Source organism: Lithobates pipiens, unplaced genomic scaffold (genome assembly GCF_037356315.1).
Source record: "Lithobates pipiens isolate NorthernLeopardFrog02 unplaced genomic scaffold, aLitPip1_a1.2 Scaffold_22, whole genome shotgun sequence".
NCBI lineage: Eukaryota > Metazoa > Chordata > Amphibia > Anura > Ranidae > Lithobates > Lithobates pipiens.
The window spans coordinates 187096128-187119749 of NW_027507784.1; the positions used below are offsets into that span (position 1 = coordinate 187096128).

The window sequence follows — 23622 nt, forward strand, 5'->3', positions numbered from 1 at the left end:
TAAACCTAATAACTGGTTGGGCCACCCTTAGCAGCAACAACTGCAACCAAGCGTTTGCGATAACGTGCAATGAGGCTTTTACAGCGTCCTGGAGGAATTTTGGCCCACTCATCTTTGCAGAATTGTCCTAATTCAGTTACATTAGAGGGTTTTCGAGCATGAACGGCCTTTTTAAGGTCATACCACAACATCTCAATAGGATTTAGGTCAGGACTTTGGCTAGGCCACTCCAAAGTCTTCATTTTGTTTTTCTTCAGCCATTCGGTGGTGGACTTGCTGGTGTGTTTAGGATCATTGTCCTGCTGCAGAACCCAAGTTCGTTTCAGCTTGAGTACACGAACAGATGGTCGGACATTCTCCTTCAGGATCTCTTGGTAGACAGCAGAATTCATAGTTCCTTTTATCACGGCAAGTCTTCCAGGTCCTGAAGCAGCAAAACAGCCCCAGACCATCACACTACCACCACCATATTTTACTGTTGGTATAATGTTCTTTTTATGAAATGCAGTGTTCCTTCTACGCCAGATATACTTGGACACACACCTTCCAAAGAGTTCCACTTTTGTCTCATCGGTCCACAGAATGTTGTCCCAAAAGTCTTGGGGATCATCAAGATGTGTTGTGGAGAAATTGAGACGAGCTTTGATGTTCTTTTTGCTCAGCAGCGGTTTTTTCCTTGGAACTCTGCCATGCAGGCCATTTTTGCCCAGTCTTTTCCTGATGGTGGAGGCATGAACGCTGACCTTAACTGAGGCAAGTGAGACCTGCAGTTCCTTGGACGTTGTTGTGGGGTCTTTTGTGACCTCTTGGATGAGTCGTTGCTGCGCTCTTGGGGTAATTTTGGGCGGCCGGCCACTCCTGGGAAGGTTCACCACTGTTCCATGTCTTCGCCATTTGTGGATAATGGCTCTTACTGTGGTTCGCTGGATTCCCAAAGCTTTGGAAATGGCTTTATAACCCTTTCCAGACTGATAGATCTCAATTACTTTCTTTCTCAATTGTTCCTGAATTTCTTTGGGTCTCGGCATGATGTGTAGCTTTTAAGGATCTTCTGGTGGACCTTACTGTGTCAAGCAGCTCCTATTTAAGTGATGCCTTGATTGTGAACAGGTGTGGCAATAATCAGGCCTGGGTGTGGCTAGAGAAATTGAACTCAGGTGTGGACAACCACAGTTATAGTATGTTTTAACAAGGGGGGCAATCACTTTTTCACACAGGGCCATGATGGTTTGGATTTTTTTTCACCTTTAATAATAAACACCTTCATTTACAAATTGCATTTTGTGTTTACTTGTGTTGTCCTTGACTATTGTTTAAATTGGTTTGATGTTCCGAAACACTTAAGTGTGACAAACATGCAAAGGAACAGGAAATGAGGAAGGGGGCAAACACTTTTTCACACCACTGTACTTTCCGTGCTGGAGGTGTGTACCACCACATTCCCATTGGAAAAAAACCTTGTATGAATACACACATTTTTTTTCCCACACATTCTAAAGGATTCCAAAGGGCCACCCTTACCAGAAATGATTAGTAACACTGCTGAGGTTATATTTTTGTGAACATTGTAAAAGAAAAAGATATTTATATATTTTTCAACCAATTTATATAAGTTATATGTCCGTGCACATGTCGCCATTCCAACTTTTGATTCAACAACTATATCTGAATCATTAGATCATCCTGACACAGACAGAATAGTGTAGATACTAAAGGCTTTTATTGATGGTCATTTAATAGGCCATCTGATCTCGGCCACCTGCCACTTACAGGGTTAATTATATCCTGTTTAGGTTAGCAAGTACAGTTTAAAGGCTACGGTGGGCTCAGACATTTACACAAGTCCTAATCTGTCAGGGTTTATGGACATGTAGTGTAGTTATACTTTATATTAACAATTCCTCCAAACTTATAAAGGCAAAAAACAACTGCCTTGCTTTTTATGATGGATTGTCATGGCAGTTTCTCAGTGTCTTTTGATAGAACTAATGGGTATATCTATAAAGGGTTCTTTGGGACATTAACTGTACACATCAATCCCATGTCAAAGGTCAGCATACCTGAATACCTTGCTGTTATAGCCAGCCTGTGTGCCCTTCAGCCTTTGTGGGGAGGTATAAGAGGGGTTTCCCAAAAGGAGGATATATCTCCTAAGCACTGATACAAATTACTGATTGGCACCCCCAAGTGCCCATAACAAAATAGTACAAGGGGAAAAGTTTATGGGCCACCTGTCTTCCACCCAGTAGGTGATCACTACACTTTATCTAAAAGATTATATCATGAATTGCAAAATGCATGTTTGTTCATAAACATCTTCCTTTTTCTTGTTTGTCCCTTATTCAAACCTGCATTTTAAATTGCAGGTGTTTATATTCACGGATTGTTTCTTGATGGAGCGCGTTGGAACAGAAAAACAAAGAGGCTAGGAGAATCTTACCCAAAAACCCTCTACGACACAGTACCTGTGGTAGGTATCCTGTTTTATTTAGAATTAATTTGTGTATTTTTCTCTTTTGAATGCATCAGGGGGCTATTTGATAAGCCAGCCCTATCACTATAAAAGAGAGGGGGGGGGGCTGCCTTAATAAGATGCTGTAGGGAAAGGATAGGGGAAGCGGACAAACTGTATAGGAGAGAACAGGGTCAATTATTAAACTGTACTTTAATTCTGATTGCTAGTTCTTTGGGAAAACAACCCCATTGCTGTTTTTTTTTTTGGGGGGGGGGGGGGGGGACTTGTCTAACTTTATTTCATGATTGATTTGAGGTCAGCTATTACCTATATATAGCTATTTTTTTCTTGCTGCAAGGCTTTCTCTTAAAGTGGACCTTAGTCAGAAAATTAAGTCCTGCTAGATCACTTCAGGCTGGCCCCTTTTGCAGGTATAGCTATGTACAACATAAAAAATTAGTGTCTATACTGTTTAAAATACAGTAATACACTGTCTCATCTTGCTGTGCATATGCTCAGTTGCTCTCTATTTTTAGGCACTGCTGGGTTTGTAGAGGCTGAAATGCTGACAGCCTTAAAGCTGAATTAAGCCTTCCTCTGTTCAGCCAAGAAAGCTGCCTCTGTTTGATCTGCAACTGCATGTGAACAGTTATGACACCAACCATTTGAATGGTTTGACAGTTTGGTTAAGGACACAAGCAAATGTGACAGTTGGCTATTCTGGCTTTTCAGGAATGTAACTTTTTTTGAAACCGTTAAATCGATTGGCTTAATTTCGTTTTACGATTACTGCTGCTCAGAACCTCTGGGATTCAGCAAAATTGAGCCTTCAGCAAGAAGAAACATGAGCAATGCTGTAGGCATTTTACAGCCAACACTAATTTTGGTAGCGTAAATATTAAATGTAAAATGTATGTTCCTTGCTATAGAACATTATTTTTTATAAAGTTGTTATAGGTGAAGTTCCGCTTAAAAATATATGGTTTTGTTTAAGGGGGAGGAGTGGTATTTTTATTAATTTTTGATAGCTTTTATGCGATAGGGCCTTCATTTTAGGTTATACTAATTTTGTTTCAGGGGTGTTTTTTTCTTGCTCAATAATTTTTTATTGAGTTTCAAGAAGAAACTGAGCAAAGTGTGCATACAATGCTTCATCTCAGCAATAATTGTAGAAGTCTTATATAAGAACACACAATTTAATCTTTTTTTTCTGAATATCAAAAGAGTAATGAAAAAATACTTATGTCAACAGTACTGGCCCTACATGGGCCGAAATGTATATGTCAGCCAGTCCAACTGAAGTCGGCCATTTGGCTGGCTTCTGTTGGACGAGCATGCTGGAAAACGAGCAGCCTCCCGGCTCCCGATCAGCACTCTCAGCCAATGGCAGGGGGCCGTCCCCCTGTCAGAACACAACAGCTCAGTGGGGGAGATCGCTGTACTAATGTTGGATCATAAGCACAGCGGGTCTGTACTAACTATAAAAAAAAAAAAAAAAAAAAAAAAAAAACTTAGTGTGTACCAGGTTTTTAGCTTGAGCTCAGGAGTGAGCGATCAGCTTCAGTACTGATTGTCCAATGAAGTATTACATGACGCATCAGTGCATGAGAAGGTAGAGGTAAAAATGAAAGGAGGAAAGAGGGAAAAAAAGAAATAGAAGGGATCAGCAGAAAAAAAGGGAACTAGTATAGAAGAAACAGGGGGTGGGGGGGTGTAGTCGGTCGCAGGGCCCTGGAGATCTGGCGTCCAGGAGCATAGTGAGAAAGACCATCTGGGAGGTGAAGACATGTAGTAATCCAAGGATTTTTTTTTTTTTATGATTGTGTTTTGAGGTGTTCAAAGTGCAGCATTAACTTGTTATTGACCATCTACTCTTGGAGCTGCCTTTTGTTCGCAGTACACCACTGCATCATTCGAAAAAAAAAAAAAAAAAAGAACGAAGTGTAAAGCTGGCCATAGGTAGAATTTTGAATGAAAATTCTTAGGAAAAGAAGGTTCTAAGAAAGTTATTGTGTATGTGTTTCTAATAATTAGTGGGTCAAACCAATGTTCATTTTCGTCTACAGTAATGGGAAAATTCAAAGGAGCAGGGTGGAAATTGTTTTTGAATGAACACATTTTTAACAGCTTATCAAGTAGTTATATTATGTAGCAGTAAATAGAAGGTGATGACTCAAGATAAAAAAAAGACATCAGATGTGCGGATGGTTTTGAGATAAGCTGCGGAAATGGCAGAATTATCCAAAAACAGTTTCCTATAGAGTAGGCAATGCTGTTGTCAGCGATGCCCTTGATTCCTTAAGCTGGGCATACGCTAATAATGAAAAAAAAAATAAAACGGTTTATTCTCTCCAGATTACACATAGTGGAGGCAGGGCCGGTGCTTCCACTGGGCAAATTAGGCAGCTGCCTAGAGTGCACTGCTGCCTTGGGCACCAGGCCACTAAGTCTCAGCATTAGCAGGCAGCCACTGCTCCATTCGCACATAGTGTCAGGGGCACAGCGGCAGTGGAGGACTGTCTGTGTCCTGACTCCCGAATGAATGAAAGCAAACAAACATTCATTAATGGGTGCTGGTAGGCTGCATTTGATGGGCAATTCATTAAAAAGGTAGGGTATACATGGGCAGGGAAAAGGGGGTGGAGTCAGGGTGGAGCCAATGGGGGGGGGGAGGCAAAATTAGGTTTCGCCTAGGGTGCCAAAAATCCTTGCACCAGCCCTGAGTGGAGGTATGAATCTCCAGCTGTATTGACCAGTATTTTATCAGGAATTATACACTGGGCTGCTTTGATTTTTGGGTCAAATTATGTTGGTTGGTAGAGTGCTGATAGATGCATCCAATGCGAGACTTATCTGGTTCATCAGAAAATGGCCAAAACTCAACCGGTGTATAGGCAGCTTTAGTGCCTAGAAGATTTCTGTCTTTGAGATTTCAGAGAGTGTTGGCATTGTCCAGGCACCCGGTATCTACTACTGTTACACATTACGCTTAAAGGGTTTGTAAAGGTAAATGTTTTTTCACCTTAATGCATTAAGGTGAAAAAACATCTGACACTGCCTGCGCCTCCAGTCCCCCCTTTTTACTTACCTGACCCCTCGAAAATCCCACGCTCGCCCCCGACGTCCTCTTCACCACTCAGCCTGGCAGCTGATTGGCTGGAGTGGATGGATGGAAAGCAGCGTAGCCATTGGCTCGCGCTGCTGTCAATCACATCCACTGATGCGGAGCGCCGGGGGACGGGGCAGTGTAATACAGCGAGCGGCTATAGCCGCCGGCTGTATCACGGGAGCGCGCCCGCAGGTGCTTCTCACCATGCGAGGGAGCTTGCATGAACATGAGAAGTACCTGCGGGAGGAAGCAGAGACAGCCGCCGAGGGACCCCAGAAGAGCAGGTTCGGGACCACTGTGCAAAATGAGCTGCACAGTGGAGGCAAGTATAACATGTTTGTTATTTAAAAAAAAAAAAATTACTTTACAGTTAACATGTTGGAAAATTTTCCAGTGACCAGCAGCTACAGCCATTGATTAGTAAAATATCCGAGGGGATTCCTTCATCCATCTTGTTTGTGTGGATGGCAGAATCAGTTTTGCTTTCTTCTATTCAGCCCACTGCCAAACTGTGTATGGATGGTTATTTGGAGGAATTCAAGACAACAGGTAAATCTTTCAGGGCTCTTCTTCTTGAGCACAAGTAACCTTTCTAGATAGAACATTTTCAGTTTTGAAGCTCAGGTCCACATTGGGTACCTATTATAAAAAAAAGGCCGTTATCACCGCATGGTGCCTAAATTGTCCACCTCAGACAAGTAATAATTACACACAATGCTATGATGCATAAATACAAACTTGAGTACTTGTACCGACGAGTGACATATTTACTGGTCACGTATCAATCAAATTTATGGTAAACGGACAGCACCTTCCACTGGAAGAGTAATGTTTAGTCTGATGTACGACGATGTTTGAGAAATGACAATATACAGTCTGAAGAATAATGACATTCAGACTCAGAAGAGAATATCAGTGGCAATTATGATGTTCAGTCTGAGGAATGATGATATTCAACCTAATTACAATATTTCATTCTGATATATGATGATGTCCAGGACAGATTTTTTTACAGATTTGACAGCTTCATGGATCTTAAATCAGTCTGATTATTGGTAAAGAACAGTAGTAGCCTTTAGTGAATAATGTTGTTTTGCAGCGTAAGTATTGATATCTACTCAAAGGCATGGTATTCTGTTTCTGATATTTCATGCTGAACCTTAGGCACATATAAAACACAAATTAATGTAGCTCAGTAATAATAATACATAATTAAATGTATTATTTTTTAATGCAAGCAAATCCCTGACTATGACCTGGCAATTAGCTTCCTGTAGGCCCTGTACCAAAAAAGTCAATCAGTTCATGCGATTAGAAGGAAAAATTGGAGTGAATGAAAGATGAGCTCAGCACTGTGCTGCTTCTCTTTGCACTGCCTAATTACAGGCTGGGGTGGGTCTATGACAGCCTGGGCTCAGAGCAACTAGGTTAACCACTTACAAGCCAGAAGATTTCCCCCCTTAAAGACCAGACCATTTTTTGCAATATGGCATTGCTTGGCTTTAACTGACAATTGCGCGGTCGTGCGACGATGTACCCAAATTTAACATCCGTTTTTCCCCATAAATAGAGCTTTCTTTTGGTGGTATTTGATCATCTCCGCGGTTTCTATCTTTTGCGCTATAAAAAAAAGAAGAAAAAAAAAAGCATCGATTTTGAAAAGAAAACAATATTTTTTACTTTTTGCTATAATAAATATGCCCTAAAAATATAAAAAAAACAAACAAACAAATCTCTTCATCAGTTTAGGCCAATATGTATTCTTCTACATATTTTTGGTAAAAAAAAAAAAAAAAAAAAACGCAATTAGCGCAAACGTTATAGCATCTACAAAATAGAGGATATATTTATGGCATTTTGGTTTTACTAATAATGGCAGTGTTCTGCGATTTTTAGCGGGACTGCGACATTGCGGCAGACAGATCGGACACTTTTTTTGGGACCATTGACATTTATACAGCGATCAGAGCTAAAAATAGCCACTGATTACTGTATAAATGTCACTGTCAGGGAAGGGGTTAACACAAGGGGGCGATCAAGGGATTAAACGTGTTCCCTGGGAGTGTTTATAACTCTGTATGGGGGCTGGGCTGACTGGAGGAGGAGAGAGATCGCTGTTCCGCATCACTAGGTACAGCAGATCTCTCTTGCGGGAACATGGCAACCTGCCGCTGTATAACGATGAGGGCTGGTCGCCAAGTGGTTAAATGCTGACTGCCGGAGTAAAGATGGCTATTACAGTAATTATTTTTTTTGTTCAGCCTGAGGGCTAAATAAAAATAACATATACAGACTTTCTCCATACAAACAAAGTGGATGGTGAAATCCCACCCCCCCCCCCCCCCCCTCCCTCCTGGACATTGTGCAACAGCTGATAAAAGAACATTTTCCAACACGTTCCATGTTTTGCCAGTCTCAGCTAAACTGGCTCAATTTTGATCAGTGTATGGGCAGCTTAAAGTGGAGTTGCCCCCCAAAAAATAAAACTACTTAAAATTCTTTAAAAAAAATCAAAAAAAAATAATTGGCAAAAAAAAAAATTTTTACTCACCTCTAAATACCGGTTGCTAGGGGGTCCCTCGTAGTCTGCCTTCTTCATTGCCCGGGCTGGTGACATCACTTCCCCTCGCGCCGCACATTCACCTGGGACCTGTCACGTGTCCCAGGTGACTGTACGGCGTATCACGGCGCCCTGCGCCGCTCGCGCATGCGCAGTGGGTGCCCGGCTGTGAAGCCACAGCCGGGTGCCCACAGTATGCATGACGGCGCCGCGAGCGGAGCGGGGAGCGAGGGGGGGGCTTCGTTCCCCCGCATCGCTGGAACCCGGGACAGGTAAGTGTCCGATTATTAAAAGCCAGCAGCTGCAGTATTTGTAGCTGCTGACTTTTAATTTTTTTTTTTTAGGGGGTACCCCACTTTAAGAAACATTTAATAGCAGAAAAAAGTACTGTAGGAGGTCACCTCTGGAGTTAAAAGAGAAGTATGGGTTTTTTGCAGTTATCTGCCTCCTTCCTAGGTGGATGCTGCATCTGTCCCCCTCTGGCTCAAACATTGAGAACCAAGCGATCAAACACTTCAAATTGCTTGGTTCTCACAGCTCCTAGCAGAGAGCTGCTGACTGCCAGTCACTGCTCTGCCCCCTCCTCTCCCAGTGGAGAACAGGGCTGTGGAGTGGGCGAGAGCTGCCAACTCAGGCCCTCAGCAGCTCGCTGAGAAGCTGGGCAGGGTGTCGGTCCAGGCACGTGGGCGTATCCCAACCCCAGTGTCACAATCTTGCCCGAGCCTGGACCAGCTCTGTGATATCAGCAGACAGGGGACTTCAGCCCATGGTCTGCTAAAAACGGGCCACAGGAGTGCAAAACGAACTGCACTCTTGTGCTCCACAGGAGAAGTACAACCAAACTTTGGCTGTACTTCTCCTTTAAGGTTAATATTGCAGCAAAAGTTGCTTTATTTTTGAATAGGCATTTTTTTCTTGTTATTTGTGACTGTAGTTCTTTATTAAGTACAACAATAAGTTGTCCATATATTTGACATTGGAAAGAAAGGAACAACAATGTAATTCACCCACAAGCATTCTTCTAGTTGAAATGCTCTTCCTATAACATTGTTCATTCTCCACATTGAGTGCTTATAGATAAATTGTTCATGTAAATAATCATATGGATAAAGAGAACAAAAGCAGTGCAATAGAAATGGTCGTCAACTATACCGGTGCATTTCTGAAACTGAAAAGTGGCAGGTTTAGATGACATCTTTGTATGCGTCACTCTTCTCTTAATCTCATTCCGTTTTTGCCAAAATTGTGTGAGTTTTCCTTTGAACCTTGGTCGCTTTTCCATTTCATTCAATTGTTCCCATCATTCTTCACTTGGCTTTCCTCAGATAGACTGCAGAAATCCTTCAAGTTTCCTAACCTTGCCCTCTCTTCAGACTAAAGGCCCGTACACACAATACAAAAATCAGAAGTAAAATTTCGTCTGACGAACGATCTGCCAATTTTCGGATCGTTAGGATGGTGTGATCGACAGCCAATTCTGTTTTTCGTATGACAAAAGGTGGAAGTGCAGACTATAAAATGTTTGTTGTACATGAACTCAAAGTCCAATTTTTAATTAGTATGGTTTTCAAAAAAAAAATCATAAGAGCAAGACTATGCATGCTCAGAAACAAAACAACACATACAAAACAACCCATCACATTACATCACTTTTGACGTTGTATTCGGTCATACAAACATTTTCCTATGGTGAGTAACCTCTTCACTTTCAAGCAGTGTTAGTTTGCGCCTGTAATTATTATTATATACAGTGGTGTGAAAAAGTGTTTGCCCCCTTCCTCATTTCCTGTTCCTTTGCATGTTTGTCACACTTAAGTGTTTCGGAACATCAAACCAATTTAAACAATAGTCAAGGACAACACAAGTAAACACAAAATGCAATTTGTAAATGAAGGTGTTTATTATTAAAGGTGAAAAAAAATCCAAACCATCATGGCCCTGTGTGAAAAAGTGATTGCCCCCTAAACCTAATAACTGGTTGGGCCACCCTTAGCAGCAACAACTGCAACCAAGCGTTTGCGATAACGTGCAATGAGGCTTTTACAGCGTCCTGGAGGAATTTTGGCCCACTCATCTTTGCAGAATTGTCTTAATTCAGTTACATTAGAGGGTTTTCGAGCATGAACGGCCTTTTTAAGGTCATACCACAACATCTCAATAGGATTCAGGTCAGGACTTTGGCTAGGCCACTCCAAAGTCTTCATTTTGTTTTTCTTCAGCCATTCGGTGGTGGACTTGCTGGTGTGTTTAGGATCATTGTCCTGCTGCAGAACCCAAGTTCGTTTCAGCTTGAGTACACGAACAGATGGTCGGACATTCTCCTTCAGGATCTCTTGGTAGACAGCAGAATTCATAGTTCCTTTTATCACGGCAAGTCTTCCAGGTCCTGAAGCAGCAAAACAGCCCCAGACCATCACACTACCACCACCATATTTTACTGTTGGTATAATGTTCTTTTTATGAAATGCAGTGTTCCTTCTACGCCAGATATACTTGGACACACACCTTCCAAAGAGTTCCACTTTTGTCTCATCGGTCCACAGAATGTTGTCCCAAAAGTCTTGGGGGATCATCAAGATGTGTTGTGGAGAAATTGAGACGAGCTTTGATGTTCTTTTTGCTCAGCAGTGGTTTTCTCCTTGGAACTCTGCCATGCAGGCCATTTTTGCCCAGTCTTTTCCTGATGGTGGAGGCATGAACGCTGACCTTAACTGAGGCAAGTGAGGCCTGCAGTTCCTTGGACGTTGTTGTGGGGTCTTTTGTGACCTCTTGGATGAGTCGTCGCAGCGCTCTTGGGGTAATTTTGGGCGGCCGGCCACTCCTGGGAAGGTTCACCACTGTTCCATGTCTTCGCCATTTGTGGATAATGGCTCTCACTGTGGTTCGCTGGATTCCCAAAGCTTTGGAAATGGCTTTATAACCCTTTCCAGACTGATAGATCTCAATTACTTTCTTTCTCAATTGTTCCTGAATTTCTTTGGGTCTCGGCATGATGTGTAGCTTTTAAGGATCTTCTGGTGGACCTTACTGTGTCAAGCAGCTCCTATTTAAGTGATGCCTTGATTGTGAACAGGTGTGGCAATAATCAGGCCTGGGTGTGGCTATAGAAATTGAACTCAGGTGTGGACAACCACAGTTATAGTATGTTTTAACAAGGGGGCAATCACTTTTTCACACAGGGTCATGATGGTTTGGATTTTTTTTCACCTTTAATAATAAACACCTTCATTTACCAATTGCATTTTGTGTTTACTTGTGTTGTCCTTGACTATTGTTTAAATTGGTTTGATGTTCCGAAACACTTAAGTGTGACAAACATGCAAAGGAACAGGAAATGAGGAAGGGGGCAAACACTTTTTCACACCACTGTATATTTATAAAAAAAAATTTTAAATGCCACTGAGGGTGAGAAAAAAAAAGTGTCAATTTTATACTCACCGTAAAATCCTTTTCTCTGTAATTCACCGACCGACACAGCTCCTCTCTGTAACTACATGGGTTATATAGCCTGCCATTAGGAGAAACTAGGCAAAATTGTTACACAATACACAGAACTTTAATCCCGCCTCAGGGGGGGGGGGGGGGAACGGGCCCCGTGCTATCAACCCCCCTCCTGCTGCTAGCAGCTTCAGTACGTCAACAAGCAGGGCCGTCTTTAATATTGATTGGACCCTGGGCAAAAATTTTCTTGGGCCCCCCATGCAATTTCACTCTCTACCTGCTCTGAGACATACAATAAATAGCAGCTAGACTTAAAATCAGTCTACTGTATCAGATCAGGCAGAAATTGTGATTGGTTGCCAGCAGCTACAGCATATCATTACTGCTTACCGACTGTTGCTAGAGGTTACAGCACACATTATGGCTCACTGCAGGGGAGCATGATATACATATAAATGCTGCCTTTATTTACATATCAATACCACCGGCCACAGTAATACTGCAGCTATTTACATACAAATGCCGGTTATTTACATGTAAAACACAGAGTCTGCAGGTGAGTCATCTGTACACAACAATAGGGCAGAGCTGGGCAGCATTAGTACCAGCACTTCACACTGAGATATCCGGACACAGCACAGGACTAAAACTTCAAGGGACAAGGGAATTTAAACTGGGATAGTTGGCAAGTATGAGGCAGCTGCTTTGGGCCCCACAACAGTGACAGGGCCCAGGGCAGCTGCCCCTTTTGTCCTGCCTTAAATACGGCCCTGTCAACAAGCAGTATAACGTAGAAAAAGGACGGGTGGGTGCTGTGTCTGTCATTGAATTACAGAGAAAAGGATTTTACGATGAGTACAAAAATCCCATTTTCTCTTATATTCACCGACCAACACAGCTCCTCTCTAACAAAATGGGACATCCCCAAGCAGTGCCAAACGAGGGGTGGGAAAAACAGCATTAAAAACTTCATCCACCATGGCAAGTGGGAACTAGTGAAACTAAACACACACACACACACACACACACACAAATATAAATAAATAATAAAAAAATAAAAAAACACAGCAGTGTGTGGAAACTCCACCACAAAACCGGGCATCCTCAACAGGAGTGATCCCCCAGACCGCAACCTTGCGGAAGTAATGCAACAGTGCAATAACGAAACAGTACCGTGTTTTTATTGAAAAACCAGGGGAAAAAAAACCTCAATAGCAACTACACGGCCGCCTGCAAAACTTTGCGGCCAAAACCGGCATCAGCCGATGCACTGACGTCTAACTTGTAAAACTTGGTAAACATATGGACAGACGACCAGGTTGCCGCCTTACACACCTGAGCGACAGACGCTTGGTGTCAGAAGGCCCAAGATGTTCCGATTGCTCTTGTAGAGTGGGCCGTGACTGGAAAGGGAGGCACCTGCCCCTTCAAGGCTTGGACTACAATCTGTCTGATCCACCTGTAAATGGTGGCCGATGAGGCCGCAATACCCTTCTTAGGACCAGCCACCGAAACCAGTGAGTCTGACTTCCGAAGGAAGCTGTGACAGACAAGTACACCCTCAGAGCCCTAACCACATTGAGAGCGTGAAGGGCCACCTCTTTGGTGTGCTTCGCGTTAGGACACAACGATGGTAATACAATGTCCTCATTGATTTGAAATGCCGAGACCACTTTCGGTAGAAAGGACGGCTGCAGACGCAACACCACCTTATCCCTGTGGATGACCAGATAAGGCGACTTGCAGGACAAGGCCGCCAGTTCCAAAACCCTCCTGGCCAATGTGATGACCCTTTCACAGAAGGTGGTCTTTCTAGTGGCCAACAGAGGAATCTCCCTGATATTCTCAAATAGCAACTTCTGAAGCGCCAACAACACCAGGTTCAAATCCCACGGAGGCAACGGTGGACGCCCCGGAGGGTCTACATGGCGCATCCCCTGAACAAAAGTACTCACTAGTGAGACGCTAGGGGTCGCTGAAAAGACAGCCAAAGCTGAAATTTGCCCCTTGATGGTGCTCAACACCAACCTCTGGTCTACACCTTGCTGAAGAAACAGCAGGATCCTGGATATAGAGAAGGAGCCCGGATGCCACCCTTTCTCCTCACACTTGGAGATATAGGCCTTCCAAGTACGATAGTATATCTTCCTGGAAAATTTCTGCACTCTCAGCATAGTCGGAATCACAGAGTCCTACAGGCCCTGGTTCCTCAATACCTGACTTTCAACAGCCAGGCCATTAAAGCCAGCGATGGTAAAGCAGGGTGAAAGATTGGACCTTGAGATAGGAGGTCCTCTCGCAACGGCAGCCACCAGGCACACCATGTCTGCGTACCAGGCCCGCTGAGGCCAATCTGGGGCAATCAGGATTACCGGAATCCCCTCGACTTCCACTCTGCGAAGCAGATGTGGCAACAGTTTCAGCGGAGGAAAGGCGTAGATCAGCTGGTACTGATCCCACGGAGCCACCAGCGCGTCTGACGTGTCTGCCCACGGATCTCTGGTCCTGGACACGAATCTCGGGACCTTCCGATTGAGACAGGAGGCCAATAGATCCACATCTGGTGTGCCCCATTTCAGGTATAGCAGCCTGAATACCTCCGGATGCAATGCCCATTCTCCTGGGTCCAGTATCTGTCGACTCAGTCCACCTGCCAATTTTCCACCCCCGGGATGTAAATGGCTGACAGGGCCGGAACGTGTCGCTCTGCCCACCGAAGTATGTGAGTGACCTCCCGAGCAGAGGCAGAGCTTCTTGTTCCCCCTTGGGGATTTATGTATACCACAGCCGTGCCATTGTCTGACTGTATCCTGGCCGGACGCCCTTGAAGACACGTTGACCACGTGTCGAGGCACAGCCTGATCAATCTGCTCGAATTGAGAGCGATCGGCAACTTGGATTCTTCCGTCGACCAGAGGCCCTGAGCCACCTGAATCCCCATTCACTCCACCCCAGCCGGCCAGACTGGCGTCCGTAGTGACCACCGTCCATTTCAGAGGAAGGAACGATTTTCCGGCCGGAATCACCGGGGACCTCAACCACCAGATCAGGGAGTCCCTGACTGGCTGGCTCACCTGGATCTGCTGATCCAGGGACAACAGAGATTTGTCCCATTTTGTCAAGATCTCCTTCTGCAGGACTCTGGTGTGGAACTGAGTATAAGGTACTGCCTCGAAAGAGGCTACCATGAGCCCCAGCACTCACTTTCAAAAAGCGGAGTGATGACCACTTGCGGTTCATCAGTAGTTTGACCGCAGATCTGAGAGTCTGCAATTTGTTCAAAGCCAGAAAGACCCTGGATTCCCTGGAATCCAATAGTAAACCCAGGTACTCCAGACGCTGGGTCGGCACAACCAACTTCTTTAGGTGATCGTCACATCCTCCTCTAATTCTGAGGCGAAAGGAGCTCGCAGGAGGAGATTGTCTAGGTAACCCACGATCGCAAACCCGCATTGTCGCAGCAACGCCAATACTGCAGCCAGTACTTTGGTAAAGACTCGGGGGGCTGATGCCAGGCCAAAGGGAAGAGCCACAAACTGGCAATGGGCTTCTCCGACTACCAAACAGAAATTTTTGATGCCGAAGGCATATGGGTATGTGCAGGTACACATGGATGTCCAAAAACGCCAGGGAGTCCCCTTGATGGAGTGAAGCGACTACTGAGCGAACTGATTCCATTCTGAACCTCTGCACTTTTACAAAGTGTTTGAGGGCTTTTAGGTCCAAGATTGTGGTTCCCAAGAAGGAAGGGGTACGTCCAAACAGATTTGAATAGAACCCCTGGAAGCGTTCGAGTCCGGAACGGATACAATCACCCCCCGATTCAGCAAGTCCCTTACTACCCCTAGCAGGGCCTCTCGGCAAACCGTGGACGTGGGTATGCTGAAGGGGGAAGAACCTGTTTGGTGGCCAAGAGAGAAACTATCTTGTAACCTGCGGAAATCAGATCGCAGACTCATTGGTCTGATAACCGGGAGGTCCAACGGGCTGCAAACTCCTGAAGACGACCCCCCACCCAAGAAATGGGTGGGGGCAGACCTTCACGCAGTAGCACTTTTGTTCGCAGGCTTGCGGTTCCAGGGACGCTTCTGACCGTCCATGGACTTCCTGTCAGGCTGGGGTCGTTTTGCCGAAGCACCGGGCGGACGAAAAAACTGCTGGTGAGCGGAAAAGGAGCGCCCTTGCCTGCAGCATGGCTCCTTAGCCTTCCTGGCCTGTGGGAGTCTTACCACCCGTGGCGTTTTTAATAATGTCATCCAATGAGGCTCCAAAGAGTCGTTCGCCAAGGAAGGGAAGATCCGTCAGGGCTTTCTTGGATGCCTGGTCAGCAGACCAGCATTTCAGCCAAATAAGGCACCTCAGCACCACGGCGGACACTGAGGCCCTGGATAGCAGAGGGAGAGTATCCAGGGCCGCGTCACAAACATACTTAAGGCCATGCACTAGTTGGTCTGCTAGCTCCACGCAGACAGCGTAGGCATGCTCCTATCCCAATTCGCGGTGAAAAAGTTTTGCTCACTCAGTCAGTGTCCGCGACACCAGTGCGGATGCCAGTACAGGTCACACGGCTGACCCCACAACCATAAACAAGGAACGAGCCACTGCTTCGGCCTTCCTGTCCGTGAGATCCTTGAATGCAGGAGTCCCCTCAACCGGGATCGTGGTTACTTTATTTAACCTGGACACTGGTGGGTCCACGACCGGAGGAGCCGACCACTTTTTGAGAAGGCTTTCCTCAAAGGGGTAACGCACCGCCAAGTTTTTGGGGACCGAAAAGGTCCGTTGCGGGCGACCCCATTCCCTGTAGATGAATTTGTCTAAATAAGTCAAATACGGGAACACCTTAGGTGAACGTGCTGGCTTGTGGGACCCAAAAGGGACCGGTACATCAGCAGAGGAATCCGCTGGCTCCTGAATCTTCAGGGTATCACGCACAGCTGTGATAAGTGCTCCAACAAGCGCCTTGTTGTGCCCGGAAGGGGAATCATCCTCACCGTCTGAACGGTCCTGGTCAGCCACATCTGATAGGTCAGAGCAGGGGTCTCCAGCCACAGCAAGGCTCGAATCTGCATCAGAGCTCTCCCCAGAGGACAGGGGCCTCTTATGTGCACCTTTCCTGCCACGTGCCGCCTCTATCTTAGCAACATAGGAGTCAAGGAACGCCGTCAGGGTGTCCATGAGCACCGCACTAACCGTAGGTGACCTGGTTGCTATAGCCTGGAGTTCAGGGGAAGAAACACCATTTTCTGAAGCCATGCTGACCCTATCCTGTCTGCCACCTGCAAGGGGACTTAAGACAGTGAAGGTCCCACCCTCCTGCTGCCGCCGCGTGGGGGGTACTTGGCACTAGACTCATCACCCTGGGGCATTCTGTGAATGCCAACAATAGTGCCTGTAGTCCCTAGGAGGTTCCCAGATGCAGAGAGGAGAAAAAAACTGTCAGCAGCAGCAGCGCCAACAGCGGTGCAACGATCTGCAGAACAGCTTCAGTGTTCAGCACAGAGCCATCCAGTGTCCCACACACACAGTGAATACAGGAAGTAACAAGAGAAAGCATATGTCATGCTGTCACAAGAGGCCAGCGGTGAAGAAAGCATTCAGGCCTTCACAAAAATGGCCGCCAATGTTATCAATAGGAATCCTAAGGAAAATAGCTGCTGAAGCTTCCCAGGGGAATCTATAGCTTTCCCAAATCCAAGATGGCCGCCGGAACGGCGCCATGCGGCGAACAGGGCAAAAATAAAAACGAGCTAGCTGCTGACCGACAGACAACCTCCACAAAACCTGCTTTTTTGGGACCCCCAGACCTGGACTGCACAGCAACCGCACAGACACCCCACAGGTGAGAAACAGCGACCCCCCCCCACACACACACCGCCCGCAGCGCATGCAGCCACCCCCCCTCAGAGGGGGGAAGGAGGGGTGATAGGGACTTGGGAGAGAGGATAGGGAGGTGAGGTGGCCCCGGAATCGACCCCCCAGGGAATGCCTAGCTGCTCACCCCACCGAAGCAGGGAGAGCCGTACTTACCAGTCCTGAAGAGCTGGGAGACATTCCATCACAGACCTACGCCTGTGCAGTTACAGGGTAGCTGTTGGCCTCAGAATACTGTGATCCAGACATCAGTAGCCGGGTCATATGTATACCCCGGTGCATTGAAGCTCGCGACCACCTCTGGAGCATGAGATATGTCGTGGCCTGCCGAGCCGTAGCTGCGGCCTGCTCACGCTCGATGGCTGGACTGGGGAGACTACAAGGATATCATTAATCAGCCTGTCACCCAGCCGGCAGTTGATAGAAGATCTCAGGATCTCTCATCTTGCGCAAAAAAGCAGCAAACCTGCAGTAAAAATATGGACCGAGAGGCCCGCAGCGTTTCCTAGGTCATTCTCCTTGCTAGGCAAAATAAAAACCTGAAGCTGATTTAATCCGGGTGGGATTAAAGTTCTGTGTATTGTGTAACAATTTTGCCTAGTTTCTTCTAATGGTAGGCTAAACAAACCAATGTAGTTACAGAGAGGAGCTGTCGGTCGGTGAATATAAGAAAAAACTGCACATGGGTCACCTGGTGGGAAGTGGGAACCCCCCCCCCCGGGTTACCAGAGGTCTTGCTGCTGGCCCGGAGGAGGAAGAACTGCTTCTTGGATCATTGTGGTTCTCTAAGAAGCATGAGACGTAAGTGCTCAATACAGCCCCCAGTGGTGATCACACAGGCATGACAACTTTACAGATTTAAAGGAGACCGTCATAAGAAAATGTTACAAATTTCTTAGAAAACTCCTTACCTTTCCCGGCACAGGGTTTTCTGTGGTAAAGCAACAGACCCAATCTTCACCCTTCACGGTGGGTTCCGTTAAACCTTCAGGAGCCGGGGATCCTCAGGGAACCCACAAACCCTGTAATAGCATCCTGCCAGTAAAACTTTATGGCCTTAACAAACAGTACAGGATCCCGGGTCCAGTTCTCTAAAAAGAGAAGGGTTATAGGCAAAACCTTGTTTCTTCGGATACGAGGCCCAGGTACCATTCAATTCGACCAAAAGGACACTTGGAATGGCTAGCCCCAGCAAGGATTGCTCCAGTGGAGCTCAGCACAGCCCATCTTTACTCATGACCAACACCTTAGACACTGGCGAAAAAACTGAGGTACTCCCAGTAGATGGAGGGGTTATAAAGGGAGTGAACTTTTTGTCTTAGGGCGTGCCAGTGTCCATCACCTGAAGGAGGCCTATAACCCACATAGTAACTACTATGGCTCTGTGTCCCCTGATGTACGATAAGAAATGTAACAATGTTACTGTTACCTTGTATGATGCTTGCTTGCTTTTGATCATAGAGTGTATAAACTGGATGTATTTCAGCACCCAGGAGGTACAGCCGTCAGTAGCCTGTAAAAATCAACAGGTTGCAATACCAAACAGGTATACATGGTTCTAAGCAGTAAAAAAATGCAACAGAGCAACCCATTCAACCATAGAATGAGCTAGCAGTTATATTTTGTAACATGCATTCTATTGACCCAGTCCTGGGCTGCATGGAAACCACTGGAGGACTTGAGATCCAAAACAGAAAACGCAAGGGCTATATGCTGCACACTGGTAAAGTCAAGGTATCCGTGAGAAACAAAATTGGAGGCTGATACATGAACAAATAAAACTTGCTTCAATATAAACCAATAGAAAACACTTATTATGAGGCCATAGATAAAAGCACCCAGTCCAGATAAAAACAGTCATCTGAACGACAGTCTAATTTCAAAAGGTAAAAGCCCAAGTCTTGTCTAACCTCAAACACTAAATGGAGGGCCCAGGACTTGATGAAAACAGGCTCAAGCTGCACATGCCAGCTGGAAGGCTCACTGGGATCAGCTGCGTGTGTCCTGCAGGGAAGGCGCACATCAGTGTGGTGTGTAGCGAGGCTAGGATGGAGGCAATAATGCAGCAGGGCAAGGGAGATGTGACGTTTAAACAAAAGAAGCCAGGAGCATTGAAATGTGTTATCTGATTGGAGAAAGGCCCCCGGTCCCTCCCCTTCCTCTGCCACCAGAGTGGCCACATCATCTCCCTTGCCCTGCCACATTGTTACTTTATATTAAAGCAAGTTATATTTGTTTATTCGTCATCCTTAAATTTTGTTTCTCATGGATACCTTTACTTTACCAGTGCACAGCATATAGCCTTTGCATTACTGTTCTAAGCTAGTGCACAAGAAGGTATGCCCCAAACATGGATTTCTGCTTTGAACAACTGCAACACTGTATTTCGTTTACATTTTTGGGGCCTAAGGTCTACAAGGGGTTAGGAAATACTAGGAGTAAATAGTAAGAGTAAAAGGAACTATTGAGATGTAAAGCACAGCTAGGTAGGATTGAAGCTTGCAGGATAACAAACTGAAGTTTGGAGTATGAATCAGAAAGATGGCAACTTGGAGGTGTAAAGGAGAATGAGTAGGAGCATCTGACTGAAATTAAGAAGTAGAAGAAGGGGCAGGACTTTAAATGATGTCATGACTTGGTAAAGCCATGTGCCTCCATCCCCATTATAAAAAAATTGTATAAGAGGGGTCGGGACTTTAAAAATGGAGGCATGTGGCTACAAAGATTTATAATAAAATCAAAATATATATTCATTGACAAGTACATGAAGGAAATGACAGACTAGGAGGTATTGTCAATGTGAAAAACATAGTAATTGCATATATTCCAACGCGATAGACCATATGAAAAAATTATAAATGGACGGCCACATTCTCCCTAACAGAAAGGTCAATTGATGAGAAAGACGATTGGAATAAACACCCCCCCCCCCCCCCCCCACAGAAAGTTGCGTGGGTAAACGGATGAGTGTAGATGGTGCTGGTAGCATTGCACCATGAAAGGGCTCTACCCATTTCGTAGACATCTCCACTCATCAGGAGCCAATGTGGGGTACATCTAGAAGTAAAATGCATAGCCAATAAGGTCTAATTCTCAACCATGATTAGAAGGGATGGAGGGAATAAGGGAAAACCACACATCCAATATACCTTGCAAGTCACCCTAAAACATTCCCAAGGGACACTGGGAGCCAAGGAAATGGCAGAAGTGTCACCCCCGGGAGCTGTGGTAGTGGGGGTCTCGCTGCAAGCATAACCACACTTGTTTTCCCTCTGTTTGTGCTAAGGTATTGTCATGGGAGGGATGATTGGTAGTAAAGTAGTGATTCCAAAGCCATTCTGGAAAAGTAATAAAAATTATAAAGTGGTGTAAGTATTTGCGTATCTAGTCAGAGGAAAGACCCATAGAAATGATACAAAGAATGATGAACCTATGTGTAAAGTAGTGTGTAAAAGTGGTGACAGAAGATTGTTGGTCACCATGTGAAGTACTTACAGAAAGTATACTGAGCACAAACACCTAGGGTCACCCCTGAAAAAGTAAAAAAACAAAAAAGGTAGGAAGCAAGATAGTACTTTAATCTTGAAAACAAGAAGCATGATCTAGGAGTATACGTATGCACCCAGATAGGTCTGGGGAAAAATAAACACCTGGGTGCTATTTGTGCCAAGCCACATTAGCAGGGCCACTTTCAATGCATGTAAGAGGGGGCCGTGGCACCAACACCCGAGCGTTGGAAAAGCTCGGTCATGTGTCAAAGCAGGAAACATCTGCACCGGTGTTCGGTGCCCGCATGATGTCACATGCACGATGCATAGAGCATGGCATCGACGCGCATCAGGCATGCGCGTCCAGAAAGCACGGGGGAAGGGGAGAGCCCCAAGTGCGGGTTGCAGCTCCCACAGGTGGCAGGAACCATGTGTCCCAAAGACCCCCCGTGCCGCATGGGAAGAGGGCAATTGCAATTGGAACATTGGAGGAATGGTAATTACCCAGTCCCGACATGAAAATGGTAATAGTACCCCATAAAGCAGGGGTTCTCAACCTAATGCCATGACCCCTTGATAAAATTTCCCAAGTTAAGGGGACCCCTAACTGTAATATTATTTTCGTTGGTCATTTCATTGCTGTCATTTTGCGACTGTTATGAATCGAAATATAAATATCTGATATGCAGCATGTATTTTCACTCTTGAAAACTTAACATCTTAATGCGTAGTGATCACAAAAACAAACATACAGAGCAAAATATTAAAAATTAACATACAAGTTACAAATTAATAAAATGCCCCACCGAGACAGGGTAATTCTTGGGCAGACGGCGTGCACAGTGGGAGCATTTGATATGGCACAGGGGCAGCAATTGATGGTACAGTGGGAGCATTTGATGAGCACAGTAGTGGAGCTTGATGTACAAAAAATGCTTTTATTAATTAGGATCTCTGACTTAAAGTCACTGGTGTTCCATCAGAATCAACAACCCATTTGTGTTAATCGTAAGTGATGATTCGTCACTGTCATCTTTGTAGACTTGTCCACAGCAAGTGGACTTCGGTGGGTGTAAAAAGATGTCCGCTTGCTGACGTCTAAGTGTAGCCTTACTGAGGACGAGTACCAAGATGGCGGCGACGGAACATCACTTCCATTCGGTCTCTCCTCTCCCGGAAGTGGCATCTTGCTGGCCGAGACGGACAGACTCTGGCGTAACACAGTAAAACTTTGGGTCCATCTCTGCCAATTTGCCAGGGGGTGGAATGCTGGCCATCAACCCCCAAGTTGAGAACTGCTGCCCCAAAGATTATTGAAAATGTAAAAAAAAACAAAAAAAACACACCAAACCATTCATACAAGGTGTACGTATGAACTACGGGGGTTATAACAGAGCCACAAGCTTCTATCCCTGTATTGGTTAAAGAAAAACATTAAAGTATGTCTTAAATTTTATCTACCTGTGCATACATGAGGTGACCTGCAGATGTATACTATTGTTGGGACTTGAGGGCAGATACTGAATTGTAATAGAACAAAAATGGAATGGGCCTGACTTGCTAAAACAAACCTTGCTGATGTTATCTACAACAACCTTAAATTTAGATTATCAACAATGGTAATGTATGTGAGAATGAACTGTTAAGTCTTGTACTAAGTCAGGATCTCATTTAAAAGGATTGACGATCTGTGAGATCAGATATAGGGTTAATACCATAGGGTTAATACCATATGTGCCCTAAATATTGTTGCGCAAGAAACCCCATGTAATCGTATAACTATCTTACAGATGTGGCTGAAGCCTTGCAAGAGAGCAGACATCCCACAGCGACCATGTTACATTGCTCCGGTATACAAGACCAGTGAAAGAAGAGGAACACTGTCCACTACTGGACACTCAACAAATTTTGTGATTGCAATGACCCTTCTCTCTGATAAACCTGAGGAGCACTGGATTGGACGAGGTGTCGCTTTACTATGTCAACTTAGCTCATAAGCTATATGAAGAGTTGCTTAAGATTCTTTCCACTATAAAAACATTTGACCTAAACCCTGAAACAGCAATGCACTATAAACCAAGACAACCCTGTTCTAACAATATGACTAAATAAAATACTTTTGAGATTTTATTTGATGTTTTACAACATAATGTAAATAAAATGAAGACAACAATTATGAAAGATAACAGTTTATATTTAACATGAAGACAACATGGGTTTGTGTTAGATGGGAAGCAGTTAGAATCATTTTTTTAATCACACATAACAGTCATTGAAAAAACAAACAGGATCTATACATTTTGCAAAAAGCAGATCAGATGCACTGTCGAGCTACAGTTCAAATGTGTTGTCACACAGTGACAACTTTGTAATAGCATTAATTACCTTCATGAAGGTCAAGCAATGTTCATTTTCAAGCTTCACATATTTTACAGCTTAAACTGCAAAATAATCACTTTAGCTGGAATGCATAACTGATATGAACAAAAGTTCACATAAAATGAAGTAAACTAAGTAGTTAAATACACAAATCAAATTAATATGAACAATGACATTGTAATATAGAAAAGACTGATTTTAAAGCCCAACTCCCACCATTTTGTTTTTCAGTTATAGTCAGGAAGTGTTACATTTCTCTCTGGTCTTTATTTCTGTCTTTGACCCCACTGGGGAGAATGCCTTTACTTGCTGTCCC

The 23622-nt window shown here is 44.8% G+C and overlaps 1 protein-coding gene across 2 annotated transcripts in view; it reads left to right on the top strand.

Annotated features, from left to right (window-relative positions):
* DNAH7 (dynein axonemal heavy chain 7) overlaps nt 1–23057 on the top strand; it is a 498098-nt gene extending 475041 nt beyond the window's left edge. For both annotated transcript variants that reach the window (XM_077448738.1, XM_077448739.1), the window contains 2 exons: nt 2367–2470; nt 22718–23057. In XM_077448738.1, the coding sequence (XP_077304864.1) occupies nt 2367–2470; nt 22718–22924 (311 nt within the window). In that variant the 3' untranslated portion in view covers nt 22925–23057. The remainder of the gene's footprint in view (nt 1–2366; nt 2471–22717) is intronic.
* The last annotated feature ends 565 nt before the right edge of the window (nt 23058–23622 follow it).